The following is a 20,264-nucleotide window of genomic DNA, read 5'->3' as shown; positions in this document are numbered from 1 at the left end:
GACCTTGTTCATTTTAATCCTACCTAACACAAATCCTATGCGATATAACCTGTATGCCTCACTATGTCCAAGTTTTCTTTCACCCTATGATCTGTATGACTTTGCTTACTGTGCCTGTACTGTTCGCAAACAAAGCTTTTCACTGTACTCAGGTACATGTGACAATAAATCAAATCCGATCCAACCAAGTCAAATATATAATCATTTTGTTATTTTTAGACAAACTTGAACAAATCAAGGAACAGGAACGTAAAGAAGAAACCTTCACCCCGATGCCCAACCCACATTATATTGAACTGACTAAGTTGTTATTGAAACAGTAAGTTCTTCCTAGATCCAGAAAATGTAAATGGTACTTTTTTCCTTTTTGAGTTCTCCTTCTGAACATCTAAGTTTGTTGTTGGAATTCAGTTTGGTTGCTAATGTCTCTTCCCATTGATCCTTGCCCAGCGTGTCACCCTTTGCAATGAGAGTTGGCAACCTTAATTATGATGGGTTGATGTCTGAACCAATTCTGGTGCGATCAGCGGTATCTGTCCTCATGCGAGCACACATATTTGCACAGGCACAAATGCATAAGAGTGACATGTATGTGCAAAGATAAATGTATACAAGCATGCTGTTAGAATTTTTAGCTATTTTTAATTCTCTCCTTCAGTCAGCTGATTGTGGTACCACAGTGCTGACTGAGGTCAGTATCGAGTGGGGCTGAAATTAATACCATAGCCACATTGAATGTTGCCATTGTTTTGATTCATAGATTAAAACTGCTTAAAGTGTAATGTGAACCACAGCTGGAACAGTAAAAGTCTTTGCATTTGATAGCCAGCAAAGCTTGAAGACCCTTTTCTTGTATGTTGACCAAGTAGGCTTCACCTTGCATCAAATCTATAGGACATGAGTTGACACTTTGATTTGCCCACAACCCCCAGTACTGACGTCAGCAGGGACTCCAGCCGTGGCTCAGATAGCCCTTTCCTCCTCATTCCCTCAGAATCCCAACCAAGCTAAAAGGGCAAACAAGGAGGTGCTGTGCATATCTTGCAATGGCCAATTTGAAGCTGCATTGACTTAGGCACAGGAGCAGTTTGACTGGAACTAGGCCGAATAGAGAGGATTAAAGGTGAACCTTTCCTTCCTTACTGTGCAGGTTTGAAGCCTCGAACTCCACGAATATCCAAGCATATTCTTGCTTGGGAGATTTGATGTGTATTTTCTTTTTTTTAATTCTTGTATGGGATGTGAGCACTGCTGGCAAGGCCAGTATTTGTTGGCTGTCGCTAATTACCATTGAACTGAGTTGCTTGCTATGCCATTGCTGTGGCTCTGGAGTTGTATGTCGACCAAACCAAGTAAGGATAACAGATTTTCTTCCCTGAAGGACATCAATAAACCAGATGGATTTGTATGGCAATTGACAATGGTTACATGATCATCATTAGTCTGGCTTTTAATTCTTGATTTCTTTTTATTGAATTCTAATTTTACCATCTGCCTTGGTAAGATTTTTAAACTCATTTATCTCCAAAACATTAGCCTGGGGTTCTGGTTACTAATCCAGTGACATTACCATTATGCTGCCCTCTTTCCGCCATGATTAATGCTGTACACATACTTTATTTTACAAATTACTTTTAGGAAGGTAGCCATTCTTTGTACACCTGTGACTACTCAATGATTTCAATTGCAAATGACTCAGAAATTCCCATGCACATATGGACTGATGCTTTTCAGACACTGATGTCTACAGTAATCCCACCCCCATACCCACGGGGTATACGTTCCACAACCTACTACAGAAGCCCAAAACAGCAGATAGGAGCGAACCTGTTCATTTGATATGGGAAATGTACCTTCCCAGCAACCCCACAGTCCCTGGTTCTGGAAGGTTCTCTCTAATATGTTCAGGTCACGGGTAGCTAAAACCGCAGAAAACAATTCCGCGGAAATGGGGTCGCCCTGTATTTAGAATACAGCTCCCATGCACCATGAAGCAAAGTTTGGGAGAAGATTTGTAGCTCGGGTGCTCGTTGTTGTGGTTCTGTTCGCCGAGCTGGGAATTTGTGTTGCAGGCGTTTCGTCCCCTGTCTAGGTGACATCCTCAGTGCTTGGGAGCCTCCTGTGAAGCGCTTCTGTGATGTTTCCTCCGGCATTTATAGTGATTTGTATCTGCCACTTCCGGTTGTCAGTTCCAGCTGTCCGCTGCAGTGGCCGGTATATTGGGTCCAGGTCGATGTGCTTGACCACAGCACCATGGCGCAGAAGGCCATTCAAGAGGGGGGGAGCAAAAAGACAAGTAGTTGTTATAGGGGATTCTATAATTAGGGGGACAGATATTATCCTTTGCAAGCCGGATTGGGAGTCTTGCATGGTGTGTTGCCTGCCCGGTGCCAGGGTTCGGGACATCTCTGACCGGCTTGAAAGGATATTGGAGCGGGAGGAGGAGGATCCAGTTGTTGTGGTCCACGTTGGGACTAACAACATAGGCAAAGCTAGGGTGGAGGACCTGTTTGGGGATTATCAAGCGCTAGGAAGGAAATTGAAGTACAGGTCCTCAAGGATCATAATCTCCGATTACTGCCTGAGCCACGTGCCAATTGGCATAGGGATAAGAAAATTAGGGAAGTAAACACTTGGCTAAGAGATTGGTGTGGGAAAGAGGGATTCCACTTCATGGGGCATTGGCATCAGTTTTGGAACCGGGGGGATCTGTACCGTTGGGACGGTCTCCACCTGAACCGATCAGGTACCAATGTTCTAGCGAAGAGGATAAATAGGGTGGTCAGTAGGACTTTAAACTTCTGAGTTGGGGGGAAGGGAAAGTGAAAGCGACAGGGAGTATGGAGTTAAATGGAAAAATAAGCGGCAGGATAGCATATGTGCAGGCAGATTTAAATTTGATACAGACTGGAAATGCAGCAAAAGGGAAGGATAACTTAAGACATCTTGTGACTTTCCAATATCTCTAATGATAAGAAAGTTAGCATTAAGGCACTTTACCTGAATACTTGTAGCATTCATAACAAAGCAGACGAACTAATGGCACAGATCATCGTGAATGATTATGATGTGGTAGGCATCACAGAGACTTGATTACAGGGGGGTCAGGACTGGCAGTTAAACATCCAAGGGTTTTCAACTTATCGAAAAGACAGGGAGGTGGGCAGAGGGGGCAGGGTTGTCTTGTTAGTTAAGAACAAAATTAAATCTATGGCGCTGAATGACATAGCGTCGGATGATGTGGAGTCTGTGTGGGTAGAACTGAGGAACCACAAAGGCAAAAAAACCATAGTGGGAGTTATGTACAGACCAGGACCAGGGGCGCAACATGTACCGGGAAATAGAGAAGGCATGTCAGAAAGGCAAGGTCACAGTGATCTTGGGACACTTCAATATGCAGGTGGACTGGGTAAATAATGTTGCCAGTGGATCCAAAGAAAGGGAATTCATGGAATGCTTACAGGATGGCTTTTTGGAACAGATGGTCATGGAGCCCACAAGGGAGCAGGCTATTCTGGACCTAGTGCTATGTAATGAACCAGACTTCATAAAAAATCTTAAAGTAAGGGCACACTTAGGAAGCAGCGATCATAATATGGTAGAGTTCAGTCTGCAGTTTGAAAGAGAGAAGGCAAAATCAGATGTAATGGTGTTACAGTTAAATAAAGGTAATTATGAGGGCATGAGAGAGGAACTGACGAAAATAGACTGGAAGCAGAGCCTAGCAGGGAAGACAGTAGAGCAAAAATGGCAGGAGTTTGTGGGTATAATTGAGGACACTGTACAGAGGTTCATCCCCAAGAAAAGAAAGATTATCCGGGGAGGGATTAGACAGCCATGGCTGACAAAGGAAGTCAGGAAATCTATCAAAGAAAAAGAGAGATCCTATAAAGTGACCAAGAGCACTGGGAAATCAAAAGATTGGGAAGGCTACAAAAACAAACAGAGGATAACAAAGAGAGAAATAAGGAGAGGATGAAATATGAAGGTAGGCTAGCCAGAAATATTAGAAATGATAGTAAAAGTTTCTTTCAATACATAAGAAACAAACGACAGGCAAGAGTAGACATTGAGCCACTTCATACTGATGCTGGAAGCCTAGTGATGGGAGATGGGGAAATAGCAGGAGAACTTAATAAGTACTTTGCATCAGTCTTCACAGTGGAAGACATGAGTAATATCCCAACAATTAAAGGAAGTCAGGGGGCTGAGTTGAGTATGGTTGCCATTACAAAAGAAGAAGTGCTAGAAAAGCTAAAAGGTCTTAAAATTGATAAATCTCCTGGCCCTGATGGGTTACATCCTAGAGTTCTGAGGGAGGTGGCTGAGGAAGTAACGGAGGCGTTGGTTGAGATCTTTCAAAAGTCACTGGAGTCAGGGAAAGTCCCGGATGATTGGAAGATTGCTGTTGTATTCCCCTTGTTCAAGAAAGAATCAAGGCAAAAGATGGAAAATTATAGGCTAATTAGCCTAACCTCGGTTGTTGGTAAAATTCTAGAATCCATCATTAAGGATGAGGTTTCTAAATTCTTGGAAGAGCAGGGTCGGATTAGAACAAGTCAACATGGATTTAGTAAGGAGAGGTCGTGACTGACAAACCCGTTGGAGTTCTTTGAAGCGATGATAAGTAGGTTGGACCAGGGAAACCCAGTGGATGTGGTCTACCTAGACTTCCAAAAGGCCTTTGATAAGGTGCCACACGGGAGGCTGCTGAGCAAGGTGAGGGCCCATGGTGTTCGAGGTGAGCTACTGGTATGGATTGAGGATTGGCTGTCTGACAGAAGGCAGAGAGTTGGGATAAAAGGTTCTTTTTCGGAATGGCAGCCGGTGACAAGCGGTGTCCCACAGGGTTCAGTGTTGGGGCCACAGCTGCTCACATTATATATGATCTGGATGAAGGGACTGGGGGCAATCTAGCAAAGTTTGCCAATGATATAAAGTTAGGTGGACAGGCAGGTAGTACTGAGGAAGTGGGGAGGCTGCAGAAGGATCTAGACAGTTTGGAAGAGTGGTCCAGAAAATGGCTGATGGAATTCAATGTGAGCAAATGCGAGGTCTTGCACTTTGGAAAAAAGAATAGAAGCATGGACTACTTTCTAAACAGTGAGAAAATTCGTAAAGCCAAAGTACAGCGGGATCTGGGAGTGCTAGTTGAGGATTCTGTAAAGGTAAACTTGCAGGTTGAGTCCGTGATTAAGAAAGCGAATGCAATGTTGTCAATTATCTCAAGAGGGTTGGAATATAAAAGCACTGTTGTGTTACTGAGACTTTATAAAGCTCTGGTTAGGCCCCATTTGGAGTACTGTGTCCAGTTTTGGTCCCCACACCTCAGGAAGGACATACTGGCACTGGAGCGTGTCCAGCGGAGATTTACACTGATGATCCCTGGAATGGTAGGTCTAACATATGAGGAATGGCTGAGGATCCTGGGATTGTATTCATTGGAGTTTAGAAAATTAAGGGGAGATCTAATAGAAACTTACAAGATAATACATGGCTTGGAAAGGGTGGACGCCGGGAAATTGTTTCCGTTGGGCGAGGAGACTTGGACCCGTGGACACAGCCTTAGAATTAGAGGGGGTAAATTTAGAACAGCGATGCGGAGACATTTCTTCAGCCAGAGAGTTGTGGGCCTGTGAAATTCATTGCCACAGAGTGTAGTGGAGGCTGGGACGCTAAATGTCTTCAAAGCAGAAATGATAAATTCTTGATGTTACAAGGAATTAAGGGCTACGGGGAGAATGTGGGTAAGTGGAGTTGAAATGCCCATCAGCCATGATTGAATGGCGGAGTGGACTCGATGGGCCGAATGGCCTTACTTCCGCTCCTATGTCTTATGGTCTTATGGATGAGTGCCATGCTTCTAGGAATTCCCTGGCTGTTCTCTGTTTGGCTTGTCCTATAATAGGAGTGTTGTCCAAGTCGAACTCATGTTGCTTGTCATCTGTGTGTGTGTGGCTACTCACAGCTCACCAACAGGATAAACAACACACTGAGGAACTGACAAAAAAACGCACAGATAACCAGGTTTGACCTGCAGAGAATGAAACCTGAAAGCAACAACACCTCCAGATTCTATGGACTACCTAAAGTGCACAAACCAGACATCCCACTCAGACCCATAGTATCACCACCAGGGACACCATCACACAAACTGGCTAAAGAACTGCAGCAGAAGCTGAAACACCTGATCAGCGGATCCAGACACTCTGTACAGTCAACACAGGAATTCTTGAACATCATCAGAACTATACACATTGACAAGGAAGAAACTATGGTCTCACTCGATGTAACGGCACTGTTCACCTCTATCGTCAAAACCCTAGCCAGAGAAACAATAGCCAACCTGCTGGACATACAGAACAGACAACAAGATGGGGAACCTATCAACGAAGACTGCATACTCAAACTACTGGACCTGTGCCTCACACCACACTTCACATTCAGCAACCAAATATATGAACAAATCAACGGCACACCCATGGGCTCACCCATCTCTGGACTCTTAGCAGAAGTGGTAATGCAAAGGTTAGAACAAACAGTCTTACCACAAATTCAACCCAAACTCTCGGTCAGATATGTAGATGACACCTTTGTAATATTAAAAACACAGAAATAGAGAACACACACCAGATCATCAATGCCACATTTCACAGGCATCCGATTCACTAGAGAGGAAGAAAAGGACAACTAACTCCCATTCCTAGACGTGATGGTACAGAGAACACCGAACGGAGAATTCACCACAGAGGTTTACAGGAAAGCCACACACACAGACCAAGTCCTAAATTACGAAAGCAACCACCCCAACACACAAAAAAGAAGTTGCATCAAGACACTGTTCAAAAGGGCCACAACACACTGCAGTACACCAGAACTGCAAAAAGAGGAAGAAGAACACAATGTATTCGCCAGAAACAGATACCCTCGCAATTTCATCAACAGATGCCTAAGGGAAAGACAATGGAATGAGGACATGCCACAACCCAAAGGACTAGCCACACTACCATACATCAAAAACATTTCTGAACTGATAGCCAGACTACTGCGACCACTAGGACTCATAACAGCACACAAACCAACAGCCACTCGGACAACAACTCGCCAGGACAAAGGATCCGATACCCAGCATGAGCAAAACAATGTAGTCTACAAAATCCCGTGCAAGGACTGCACAAAACACGACATAGGACAAACAGGAAGACAGCTAACGATCCACATCCATGAACACTGACTAGCCATGCAATGACACAACCAGCTATCCTTAGTGGCCACTGACGCAGATGACAAGCAACATGAGTTTGACTGAGACAACACTACTATTATAGGACAAGCCAAACAGGGAACAGCCAGGGAGTTCCTAGAGGCATGGCACTCATCCACAGATTCAATCAATAAGCACATTGACCTGGACCCAATATACCGGCCACTGCAGCGGACAGCTGGAACTGACAACCGAAGCGGCAGGTATAAATCACTATAAATGCCAGAGGAAACATCACAGAAGCGCTTCACAGGAGGCTCCCAAGCACTGAGGATGTCACCTAGACAGGGGATGAAACATCTGCAACATAAATTCCCAGCTCGGCGAACAGAACCACAACACTGTGAAGCAAGTTTAAAATTATCTGAGCATATTATGAAGTAGTTATACCAAAACAAATGGCCGTCAACATATGAATTTTTAATCAATCGAGTGTGGACTTCAGGAAGATTTTTTTATATCAAAGCCTGGTTAGAATGTCAAATTCATTACCGTTTTGGAGTTGGGTTTGAGGCACATGGCATAGATGGATTTAGAGGGAGATGGGAATAGAAGGCTATGCTAGCATGATGAAAGGAAGTGTAGTTGGGGAAGGAAGCAGAAAAACTGAACCGGTTGGTCAGAGTCTTGTTACTCGCTGTAAACTTTGAGAAGTAAGGAAGACACTCCTGAGTCTGTCATTAAGTCCTGCACGAACTGTGCTTGTATAGTGTGTAGTTTATTAGGGTACAATATAGCTCGAAGGGGCAGTGATTTAAAGGGCGTACCAGTGACTGGGTCTGAAACCGTATAGTAAGCCTTTCAGAAAACTCCATGAGTCAAAGGAAAGCACAAAGAGAGGATTGAAAATTGCATCCACAAACCCAAAAATTTATCTTTCTATAAAAACTAAGATGCAACAATCAGTGGTGATGTAGTTCTAAGTGTATTTGCTCTTCCCAGTGCCTCTGACAATATTCCCAAAGCCGACGAAATCCGGACCTTGGTCAAAGATACTTGGGATACTCGCATTGCAAAGCTGCGGTTATCTGCAGATAATTTTGTGAGTCAACAGGAGGTGCATGCAAAGGTAAGGTTCTTTTGATGATTTTTTTCACAAATTTAGCACCCATCCGATTCCAACTTGAAAATCTGACACTCCGTCTACAATTTGACACATAATTGTAAATATATAGAACCTTTTTTAGCTTAGAAGATCATCTGAGACTTCATTAAGGCTCAGCGAGGAAAAATGAAGGCTGATGAAACCAAGGAAAGAGATTCTGAAGAGTGATCAATTAAGCTTCAAAAAAGGGTATAGGAAAAGGAGAGCTGTTTAATGAAGGATTTGAAAGATAATGGGATGTACAAGAGGCCATAATTTGGAGAGTTTGTGGAACTGGTGTAGGAGCTTATGCTGAAGGTGAGAAGCAAGATTGTGAAAGGATTCAGGTATAAGAACTTTAAGTTGGAGACCTTGGTTCCCATTTGCTCATTCTTGGCCAGGATGAGGCACGGCTTGAAGATTGCAGCAATGGATGAGCTACGACAGAAGCAGGTGTTGTAGATTGACCTTTTGTAGGCTTGGAAGCTTGACTTGTGTTTTGATTTAAAACTACAGACAGTCTGGTTCAGCAGGAGATAGTAGCTAGGATGGGTTCCAGTGAAGCTCTGGATGTTTGTACCACTCTGGGTGTGGGTGGTGAAGTTGGCAAGGTAGCTTAACTGATGGCATCAATTTTTGTGCCAAAGTTATGCATGAACCCCTTGCTTGGATGGGAAGTGGATGTAAAATTTGAATAGTTTGTGAAAGCAACAACACGTCATCTCCATTCTTGGCTGTGAACAACTTGTAGCAGACAAGAGGAAGATTTACCATTGTTTGATGTAATCCAGAAGAACTGCTGATTCAACAGATAAAATAAGCCCATTTCTAAAACTTTATGGCATGTGGCAATGACCAGCAATTGTTGCCTTTCCCAGATGAGCTACTCAGTTTGAGAACAAATCAGCTACTTCAGAGGGCAGTTAAAAGCTAACCATAATACTGTAGGTCTGGAGTTGCAAGTAGGACAGACTGGATAAGGATGGTAAGTTTCATTTAAAGGGAGTTAGTTTATTGTACTCCAGATTTATGTGTTGAATTTAAATTCTGCCAGTTACTGTGCTGGGGTTTGAACCCAAGTCTCGATAACATTATCCCAGAATATCAATGTCTTGCAGAAAGTTACCAAAGCTGCTTGGTACTCCAAACTCCAGACCAATTTAGAAGAACATGGGCAGCAGATAAATGGGAACAGCACCTGCAAGTTCCTGACCAAGTCACTCCCCATTCTGGCTTGGGAATATATCACTGTTCCTTCAGTGTTACTGGATAAAAATCCTTGAACTCCTCCTTAATGGACATCTGGTCTACCTACACAACATGGTACTGTAGTGGTTCAAGAAGGCAGCTGGCCACCACTTTCTCAAGGGCAACCAGGAACTGGCAATAAATGCTGGCTGAGCCAGCGATGCCCACATCCCATGAAGAATGAGCTTGTGCCTCTGGATTAGTAGTTCAGTGACATTAAAGCTGTGTCACCATCTCCTCAACTGACTGCAAGGCTTGGACTTGAGAAAATGGAAATGGATTCAAATCTAGGGGTGGGGGTGCACTGAACTGCCACAGTAACTGGAGGGCGCAAAGGCTAGCGAGTTGTAAATCAGCAAGGACAGGTTTATTCTAGTATGGGTCTAGAGGTGATATGAGGGTGTGGTCAGAGCTCTTGAGTGTGGTGTTGCCTTGCTTCTGAGTGAGAGGAGGACTGAGCCGATGCTTGGATTCTGAATTGATTCCAGACTTGTCTATTCATGACCTATATTACCCCCCCCCCCACTTACCAAAATATTCAGATTTACTCTTTGCTATTCCATGTACTGTTCCTAGTTTTAAAGCCTATTTTTCTTTCAAGCAGTGAATGCCATTTATGTCTTTCCTGCAAATTAGCATCGTCACTTGTATCTTTTTTTAATTGGGCGAAGTTTGAGGAACCTATATGATGCGATTTTTAACTCTTAACCACAATAATATGTTGCACTCCAAGCAAAGTGAAATATTCCCTGCTGCTTAAAGAGACATAAGTGCTTGGTGGATTCCAGCAACAACTTCCTCCTGTTCTGAGGTCCTTTCTTAAAAAACGTAAGCCTCTTTATGTAAAGGAAAATATCACTTCTGAGTATCTGATCTCATAGCAATTACAGAAACATGGCTCAGGGATGGGCAGGACTGGCAGCTTAATGATCTAGGATACAAATGCCACAGGAAGGATAGAAAGGGAGGCAAATGTGAGGTGCTGCATTTTGGGAAAGCAAATCTTAGCAGAATTTATACATTTAATGATAAGGTCTTTGGGAGTGTTGCTGAACAAAGACCTTGGAGTGCAGGTTCATAGCTCCTTGAAAGTAGAGTCACAGGTAGTTGGATAGTGAAGAAGGCGTTTGGTATGCTTTCCTTTATTGGTCAGAGTATTGAGTACAGGAGTTGGGAGGTCATGTTGCGGCTGTACAGGACATTGGTTAGGCCACTGTTGGAATATTGCATGCAATTCTGGTCTCCTTCCTATTGGAAAGATGTTGTGAAACTTGAAAGGGTTCAGAAAAGATTTACAAGGATGTTGCCAGGGTTGGAGGATTTGAGCTACAGGGAGAGGCTGAACAGGCTGGGGCTGTTTTCCCTGGAGCGTTGGAAGATGAGGGGTGACGTGAGAGGTTTACAAAATTACATGGGGCATGGATAGGATAAATAGACAAAGTCTTTTCCCTGGGGTCAGGGAATCCAGAACTAGAGGGCATAGGTTTAGGGTGAGAGGGGAAAGATATAAAAGAGACCTAAGGGGCAACGTTTCCACGCAGAGGGTGGTACGTGTATGGAATGAGCTGCCAGAGGATGTGGTGAAGGCTGGTACAATTGCAACATTTAAGAGGCTTTTGGATGGGTATATGAATAGGAAAGGTTTGGAGGGATATGGGACGGGTGCTGGTAGGTGGGACTAGATGGGGTTGGGATATCTGGTCGGCATGGACGGGTTGGACCGAAGGGTCTGTTTCCATGCTGTACATCTCTATGACTCGAAGAGAGGAGGGGCTGTGGCATTTTTGAGGGATAGCATTACAGCTGTGCTGAGGGAGGATATTCCAGAAATACATCTAGGGAAGTTATTTGGGTGGAAGTGATAAGAAAGGGATGATGACCTTATTGAGATTGTATTATAGACCCTCTAATAGTCAGAGGGAAATTGAGAAACAAATTTATAAGGAGATCTCCGCTATCTGTAAGAATAATAAGGTAGTTATGGTAGGGGATTTTAACTTTCCAAACATAAACTGGGACTGACATAGTGTTAAGGGTTTAGATGGCAAGGTATTTAAGTGTGTACAAGACAATTTTCCGATTCAGTATGTGGATGAACCTACTAGAGAAGGTGCAAAACTTTTCCCACTCTTGGAAAATAAGGCAGGGCAGGTGACTGAGGTGTCTGTGGGGGAGCACTTTGGGGCCAGCGACTATAATTCTATTCTATTTAAAATAGTGATGGAAAAGCATAGACCAGATCTAAAAGTTGACGTTCTAAATTGGAGAAAGGCCAATTTTGACGGTATTAGGCAAGAACTTTCAAAAGCTGATTGAGGCCAGATGTTCACAGATAAAGGGACAGCTAGAAAATGGGAAGCCTTCAGAAATGAGATAATGAGAATCCAGAGAAAGTATATTCCTGTCAGGGTGAAAGGAAAGGCTGGTAGGTATAGGGAATGCTGGATGACTAAAGAAATTGACGGTGTGGTTAAGAAAAATAAGGAAGCATAGATAAAGTATAGACAGGATAGATCGAGTGAATCCTTAGAGTATAAAGGAATTAGGAGTTTACTTAAGAGGGAAATCAGGAGGGCAAAAAGGGGACATGAGATAGCGTTGACAAATAGAATTAAGGAGAATCCAAAGAGATTTTACAAATACATTAAGGATAAAAGGGTAACTTGGGAGAGAATAGGGCCCCTCGAAGATCAGCATGGTGATCTTTGTGTGGAGCCGCAGAAAATGGGGGAGATACTAAATGAGTATTTTGCATCAGTGTTTACTGTGGAAAAGGATATGGATGATATAGACTATAGGGAAATAGATGGTGTCATCTTGCAAAATGTCCATATTACAGAGGAGGAAGTGCTGGATGTCTTGAAACGGGTAAAGGTGGATAAATCCCCAGGACCTGATCAGGTGTACCCTAGAACTCTGTGGGAAGCTAGAGAAGTGATTGCTGGGCCTCTTGCTGAGATATTTATATCATCAATAATCACAGGTGAGGTGCCAGAAGCCTGGAGGTTGGCAAACATGGTGCCACTGTTTAGGAAGGGTGGTAAGGACAAGCCAGGGAACTATAGACCAGTGAGCCTGATGTGGGCAAGTTGTTGGAGGGAATCCTGAGGGACAGGATGTACATGTATTTGGAAAGGCAAGGACTGATTTGGGGTAGTCAACATGGCTTTGTGCGTGGGAAATCATGTCTCACAAGTTTGATTTTGTTTTTTGAAGAAGTAACAAAGAGGATTGATGAGGGCAGAGCAGTAGACGTGATCTATATGGACTTCAGTAAGGCGTTTGACAAGGTTCCCCATGGGAGACTGATTAGCAAGGTTAGATCTCATGGAATACAGGAAGAACTAGCCATTTGGATACAGAACTGGCTCAAAGGTTGAAGACCGGGGATGGTGGTGGAGGGCTGTTTTTCAGACTGGAGGCCTGTGACCAGTGAAGTGCCACAAGGATCGGTGCTGGGTCCTCTTTTATTTTGTCATTTGCATAAATGATTCAGATGCGAACATAAGAGGTACAGTTAGTAAGTTTGCAGATGACACTAAAATTGGAGGTGTAGTGGACAGCGACGAGGATTACCTCAGATTACAACAGGATCTGGACCAGATAGGCCAATGGGCTGAGAAGTGGCAGCTGGAGTTTAATTGAGATAAATGCGAGGTGCTGCATTTTGGGAAAGCAAATCTTAGCAGGACTTATACACTTAATGGTAAGGTCCTAGGGAGTGTTGCTGAACAAAGACTTTGGCATGCAGGTTCAAAACTCCTTGAAAGTGGAGTCACAGGTAGATAGGATAGTGACGAAGGTGTTTGGTATGCTTTCCTTTATTGGTCAGAGTATTGAGTACAGGAGTTGGGAGGTAATGTTGCGGCTGTGCAGGACATTGCTTCGGCCACTGTTGGAATATTGCGTGCAATTCTGGTCTCCTTCCTATTGGAAAGATGTTGTGAAACTTGTAAATCTTTTCTGAACCCTTTCAAGGATGTTGCCAGGGTTGGAGGATTTGAGATATAGGGAGAGGCTGAACAGACTGGGACTGTTTTCCCTGGAGCATCGGAGGCTGAGGGGTGACCTAATAGAGGTTTACAAAATTGAGGGACATGGATAGGATAAATAGACAAAGTCTTTTCCTTGGGGTGGGGGAGTCCAGACCTAGAGGGCATAGGTTTAGGGTGAGAGGGGAAAGATATAAAAGAGACCTACGGGGCAACCTTTGACACAGTGGTACGCGTCTGGAATGAGCTGCCAGAGGAAGTGGTGGAGGCTGGTACAATTGTGACATTTAAGAGGCATTTGGATGGGTATATGAATAGGAAGGGCTTGGAGGGATATGGGCCTGGTGCAGGCAGGTGGGACTAGATTGGGTTGGGATATCGATTTTTGCCGCTCCTCGGATGCTGCCTGGATTTTGCTGCTCCTCGGATGCTGCCTGAACTGCTGTGCTCTTCCAGCACCACTAATCCAAAATCTGGTTTCCAGCATCTGCAGTCATTGTTTTTACCTGGTTTGGAATATCTGGCCGGCATGGATGGGTTGGACCGAAGGGTCTGTTTCCATGCTGTACATCTCTACGACTCTGAATTAATTTAAGTAGTTTAGACCTTTTTTTGTATATTTCCTCTGCCACTAGAGGTAGCTGTTCTTCTATGTTACTGATTGTGAAAGCCAGTCTTCAAGGAATGCTCAGAAACTGCTTTGATTTGAGTTCATTGATTTACTCATGAAACGTTTAGTGATTTAGCAGCAAGCTCCTAATGCTGTAATTTGAAACAAAAATTCCTTGTATCCGAGACTTCAGGTACAGAGTAATACAGGATGGAAACAGACCCTTCGGTCCAACTAGTCCACGCCAACTGTTTACGTGATAGATTGGCAGACCTGGGCTGATTCTCCCTCGAGAAAGGGAGGCTGAGGTGAAAGCTGAAGAAGTTGAGAATCATGACAATTGTGGACAGAAGGGCAGGAGAAAGTGTTCTCATTTCTTTGGAGCGGTGGAGGTTAAGTAGGGAATGGTGGTTGAGGTGTATATGTTTGAGGCCCATGGATACAGTGAATAGAAAGCAGATGTTCCCCCTTCTTGAAGTGCCGTGACATTCATGGCTATGGGCTTCATGCAAGAATGTAGGACTAGTGTAGGGACTAGAGTGTTTTTGCCAGTACAAAGGGCCTCTTCTGTCCTGCATCATTCTATGAGACTATTGTTGGGCAGAATAAAGGAAAACCCAATGGGGTATTTTTAAATGTGTAAAGACTTTTTGGGAGAAAAAGAGTAGAGTCTGTTTGGGACTATAGAGGTGATCTGGAAGACATTGGCACAGTCCTCAATGAGAGGGGAAGAAAGTTTGGCAGAGGCATTGAGGACCAAAGGGCACATACATTGAAGTGATCTACAAAAGGGCCAGAGATACTAAGAGGAAAACTGTCAATTAGATGGTAATCTAGAATGCATCGCCTGAGCACATGATGGAGGCAGGTTCAACAGGGGCTTTCAAAAGAAAATTGGATAACTTTCTGAAAAGGCAGAATTTGTAAGAATGGAGTAGGACTAGAGTTATTCTTGTAGAGAGCCAGCATGGACGTGATGGACCAAGTGGACCTACTTCTGAACTGTATCCAATGCGTAGTTCTATGTTGACCCCTGTCTCTACTCTCTCTCTCTTTCTACATCGTGCGCGTGTTAAGCCATTTTATTTTCAACAGGATAATGATAAATGATGGGGGAGGGTGGATTTGAGGTTTGTATTGGTGAGGTCTCGCTCAGATTCTGGGTGCTTATGCCCTGTATGCCTGTGCATTACAGCCAGGATTACTGGTTGGCTGGTTTTGCACACTCTTTAAAAATAAGCAATCTCCTCCCTCCTTAAGCTGACAAGGAGAATTGTTTGCTCAGAGGATGATGAGACCGTAGAATGCTTGACATTTAAAAGAAAATTCTCCAGTTTGCAGTGAAGCTGAATCACATGAATGTCTTGAAGGCAGAGGTAGATGGTTTCTTGAGAGACAATGATAGCACGAGGGGAGGCAGGGCACTAGACCTGAGGCTACACTTGAATCAACCATGATCTTATCAAACAGCAGAGTAGACTGAAGGAATAAATGACCTGTTCCTGCTCCTAACTGTTTTGTATCCTCACCCCTCCAACTGTATGTTTCCCCAATCTGACTGCTCCCAGGGATGGAGGGGCTATTGTTATTTGAAGCTAGTGATCTCATATTACAGAAGCTGCCTTAAACAGTACCCAGAGACTGGGACCCTTCTACTCCAAATGATCTTATAATATTAACTTATTGAATAACAACAGACTGAACAAGGCTATGGAGGAAACATTACTGTTTGAAGCTAATGATATATTCCTAATATGTATTAACCAGGATAATACCTCTATGTACTATTCAGGAGCTATCTAGCCATTAACAGAAATCCAGTGAGACTCTCACCGGGGTTCAAAGCTGCCTCTGAGAGGCTGGAGAACTCCAGTTGGAATTGGGATCAGAATGAATAATCCCAGACCCCTCCTTATTTTACAGTATAAAGGAGTCTCCAAGATAAATAATGGGTGAGGATCCCCACACTTTAAGCAGTGTTGTAATCATTGACTGTAACCTGCTGAGATCATGAAAGATGCAGCATAAATGCAAGACCTTCTTACTGTTTGTGTACATGACACAACATTGAATGGTAGAGTTAATGGTCCCAATGTTTTCTCGTTTTGACTCAGTATATGTGCTTTAGTACCTGTTACTGAATCCTATTTATACCAGTTAGACCAGCATACCTCAAACTTCTGTCCACTGACTATTTAAACTGGGCAAAAGACCCCAGCAGCTGCCTCCTTTCACTTTCTAACATGAGAAAACGTACGTGGAAACAATAAAAACTAGACTGGTTTTTTCTCTGCTGAGAGTAAGCATTTTTTGATTGAACAGATAAGTAAATTATTAATTCATACCAGAAACAAAATAGAAACGTTTTTCACATTCTCTAATCTTTAAGACTACAAAAGAACATCTTTATTTGAAATGTTTGAATATGTTGTAGTATGATCTTTTCAAATTAATATTTGATGTTACTTCTATGTTTTTCAAACCAATCTACAGTGACGTAAATCTTTTAAAACTACATTGTTGTTGTTATTCATGCTTGTGTGAATGTGAGCCACAAAGAGAAACTGGTCTGGTTGTGTAATGCCATGCTGACTGTTCTGCTTGTTCTCTTGTGGCCTCAGCTACAGCATTGCATTTTGGAACAGCTCAGTGACCACCTGAAGGCCCCTGGTGGCCGATGGGTCACATGTCAAGCCATGGTGGGTAACATACTTGGAACCACTGACCTAAGCCCCAAGTTCAGGTTCCCATCTGCTGCTGTTCTGCATCTGTTCAGTTTATAGCCTAGAGGGGGGGATCATGAGTTGGCTTTACTCAGTCCTGTGCACAAAGGCAGTGTTTGATTTGTTTTAAAACTTGCATTCCTGGTCACTGCCTCTTGCTGTGTTGTCGTACAACTTGGCTGAGCAGTGAGGCCACACAGATCTAGGGCTGTGAGGGGATGGTGTCTTGTTCCATGTCATTGTCTCTGACTCTGCCTATTTGCAGCTCTGTTGCATTGTCCACCTGTATCCCTGCCTCAGCATATCTGTTATTGAAACCATCATCCATGCCTCCCTTGCATCTCGATTGACTGACTGACTTCTCATGTCCTACCCTTCTATCACTTTGAGATCACCCAAACCTCTGCCACCCACATCTTAACTTGTAGCAAATGCAGACACCCCCAACACCCCTGTGCTCACTGACCTATTATAAGTCACCTGAGCAATGTCTCACTTTAACAATTATTCTTGCTGTCAAATCCCTCCCCTAGCCTCAATAACCTCCATATCTGTAATCTTCTCCAGCATCAACACTTCAAGATATTGATGCCTCTTGAACATCCCTGATCTTAATCACAGCAGCGCTGGTATTCATACACCAAGCTGCCAGGGCCCGAAAGGTCTAGAATTCCCTCTCAAAGTCTCACCTCTATCTTTCTTAAAACGCTCTATAAAACCAGCTAGCTTGTCCAGGGTTTTGGTCATCTGCCCAAGAATCTGCTCAGCTGGCTTGGTCTGATTTTGTATTGTAACACTCCTATACTGAAGGTGCTCTGTAAAATTGTCTTTTAATATATTGGGCATGAGAGGGTGCTGCAAGTTTCTAAAATATCTCCAGTTGCTGAGAGAGTTGATCCAAGTGGGACCAGAGCCCTTTTCTGTTTGGCTTAGGTAGGGAAAGGTGATGCAAATGGGCACGTTCCCAAGGATTACAGTAATTGTACAAATGGCTAGTTTCCTTTCGGAAAGCTGGAGTCTCAGCTTCACTTGGAAACTGAAGTTGCTGTGCACCTGCAGCTATGTTAGAGCTGTACTAATGGTTCCCAGTGGGAAGAATGGGCATGGCTGACTGGAATATATTTACTTATTTTGTTTTTACAGATTCAGTTGGAACATTATTAATAACTGTACAAATTTCTTCTCTCCTGTCTCCCTCCCCTCCTGCAGCTGGACAACCTCACACTGATGGAGATTAACACAATCGGGACTTTCCTCACAGAATCACTGAATCAGATGCACAGTCTCCGTGCAAACCTTCAGCCTGGGGAGAAGGCTCAGTCACAGGACTATTAAATTGCTTTCTCCAAGGAGGTCATTTCCTCCTTGAAAAGTGGAAAGCTTGGAGGAGAGCAGGTGCCAAGAGAGCCAAATTCAGCAAGGAAGGAACGAGCAGGGTGGGATTATTGTGCTGGCAATCTGAGATACTGGCAATATCCCTGCAATGCGAAAGATTAGTGCTTTGATTATTTTCACTACTGTGTCAGATGCTGACTGAGCAGTGAGAGACTTCCGAAGTTTTTTGTTTCCAATCCTTTGCTGTAGGTTTAATGTTTTCCTAAATAGTGTTATATTTAATATTATGGTTTTAAAATATAAAAAAAACAAACACAGTACATTTGGTTTATAAATCGATTCTTCAATTGAATTTACTCACTATTTCATTGCATCGTAGACTTACCTGCCATCTTCTTTTAAAATAATGGTTTTGATTGTTCAATTGTGTCTGTGTTTAGTCACATTTTTGACATTCTGGGAAACCTTTTCTTGGGGGAGCAAAAACCAAATAGTTGTTGGCTCAATAACTCTGAAGTGAAGATAGTTTCCCTGAGATTTACACATTTACACAGCCTCACTATTTTGATTCCCACTGTATTTTGAGCCTGTAGCTAGTGATCACAATGACAAGGGAGGAGGAGCTGCGGTTAACGATGTCGATGATAAATAGGAAAATCCAGCAAAGGTTGGATTCTCTGGACTGCTATAAACCTTCATCATTTGAACATATTCCCTTAAAGTTAAAAACTGGATCAGACTTCTCCACATCTGATTTCCTTTTAAATTTACAGTGAATAGTTATTTGTTTGATCGTGGGGTCAATTTGTTTTTCTTTAATTCACTTATAAGACATTGGCATCGCTGGCAGGATGCCATTTATTGCCTGTGCCTAGTTGCCCTTGAGAAAGTGGTGGTTAGCAGCCTTCTTGAGCTGCTGCAGTCCACATGCTGTGGCTTGACCCACAATGGCATTAGGGTGGGAGTTCCACGGTTTTGACCCAGCAACCATGAAAGAAAGCAATTTATTGCCAAGTCAGGATGGTGAGTGGCTTGGTGGGGAGCTTTCAGGTGGTGGTGTTCACATCTATCTACTGCTTTTGTCCTTCCTAGATGGTAGTGGTGGTAGGATTGGTTGCAGTCCAAGGATATTTGGTGAATTTCTGCTGTGTATCTTGTAGTTGGTACACACTGCTGCTACTGAGTGTCAGTGGTGGAAGGAGTGGATGCTTATGGATGTGGTGTTAATGAAGTGGGCTGCTTTGTTCTGGATGGTATCAAGCTTCATAAGTGTTGTTGGAACTGCACCCATCCAGGCAAGAAGGGACTATTCCCTCACATTCATTGACTTGTGCCTTGTAGTTGGTGGTCAGGCTTTGAGAAGTCAGGATTTATGAGCAGATTGCCTTACATCATCCCTATCCCAACTTGACTCTAATCAAAACTGCTCAAACTTTCCAGAAGAGCAGAAAGTCTCTGATTCTTTTCAGTTGCAAAGAGAGTGTAAATGAGAAGAGGAGCTTGGTACTTGATGTGTCTTGAATGTTTTAAACTGTAGGCCTTCAGTTTCCATTTTAACCTGTCCATGTATTTGGAGCAACTTTTGTAATTCAATAAGATTCCTGCCTGTGGCAATTTCACCATTTTTATAATAAATCTGCTCCCTGAAGGAATGTGTTGTTGACTCTTTAATACCATTGTAGGTAATTCATAAAAGGTCTGGCCCAATAAAAGTAACCTTCAAGTTTGGTAGTTTAAGAAGGAAAATAATTCTGCTTGCCTTTTTGCTGCTGAGTCACACTTTATTATACAGCTGCATGGAGAATGAGCTGCTACAATCGTGGCAAATCCAATCTGAAACATCTGCTTCTCAACTACGGGACAGATCTGTGTAATGGGCAATATAGGGTACTGTAGATTCTCACCGGGGCTTTAAATTTCTATCCCTTTGCTTAAGCTCTGAGATTAAACTGGTTATAAACAGGCCCCTTCCCAAGTCAGAATACAGTGTAGAATGAAGGTTTTGCTC

At 43.2% G+C, this 20,264-nt stretch overlaps 1 protein-coding gene across 1 annotated transcript in view; it reads left to right on the top strand.

Annotated features, from left to right (window-relative positions):
* The window catches only part of gins2 (GINS complex subunit 2), a 30,344-nt gene extending 10,440 nt beyond the window's left edge, over positions 1 to 19,904 (top strand). The window contains exons 3-5 of the mRNA XM_072595904.1: positions 220 to 319; positions 8,207 to 8,333; positions 18,131 to 19,904. Of these exons, the coding sequence (XP_072452005.1) occupies positions 220 to 319; positions 8,207 to 8,333; positions 18,131 to 18,256 (353 nt within the window). The 3' untranslated portion in view covers positions 18,257 to 19,904. The remainder of the gene's footprint in view (positions 1 to 219; positions 320 to 8,206; positions 8,334 to 18,130) is intronic.
* Positions 19,905 to 20,264: the final 360 nt, after the last annotated feature.

Source organism: Chiloscyllium punctatum, chromosome 26, assembly GCF_047496795.1.
Source record: "Chiloscyllium punctatum isolate Juve2018m chromosome 26, sChiPun1.3, whole genome shotgun sequence".
Lineage (NCBI taxonomy): Eukaryota > Metazoa > Chordata > Chondrichthyes > Orectolobiformes > Hemiscylliidae > Chiloscyllium > Chiloscyllium punctatum.
Note: the sequence above shows the minus strand (reverse complement) of the source record. Positions and strands in the feature narration are given on the sequence as shown.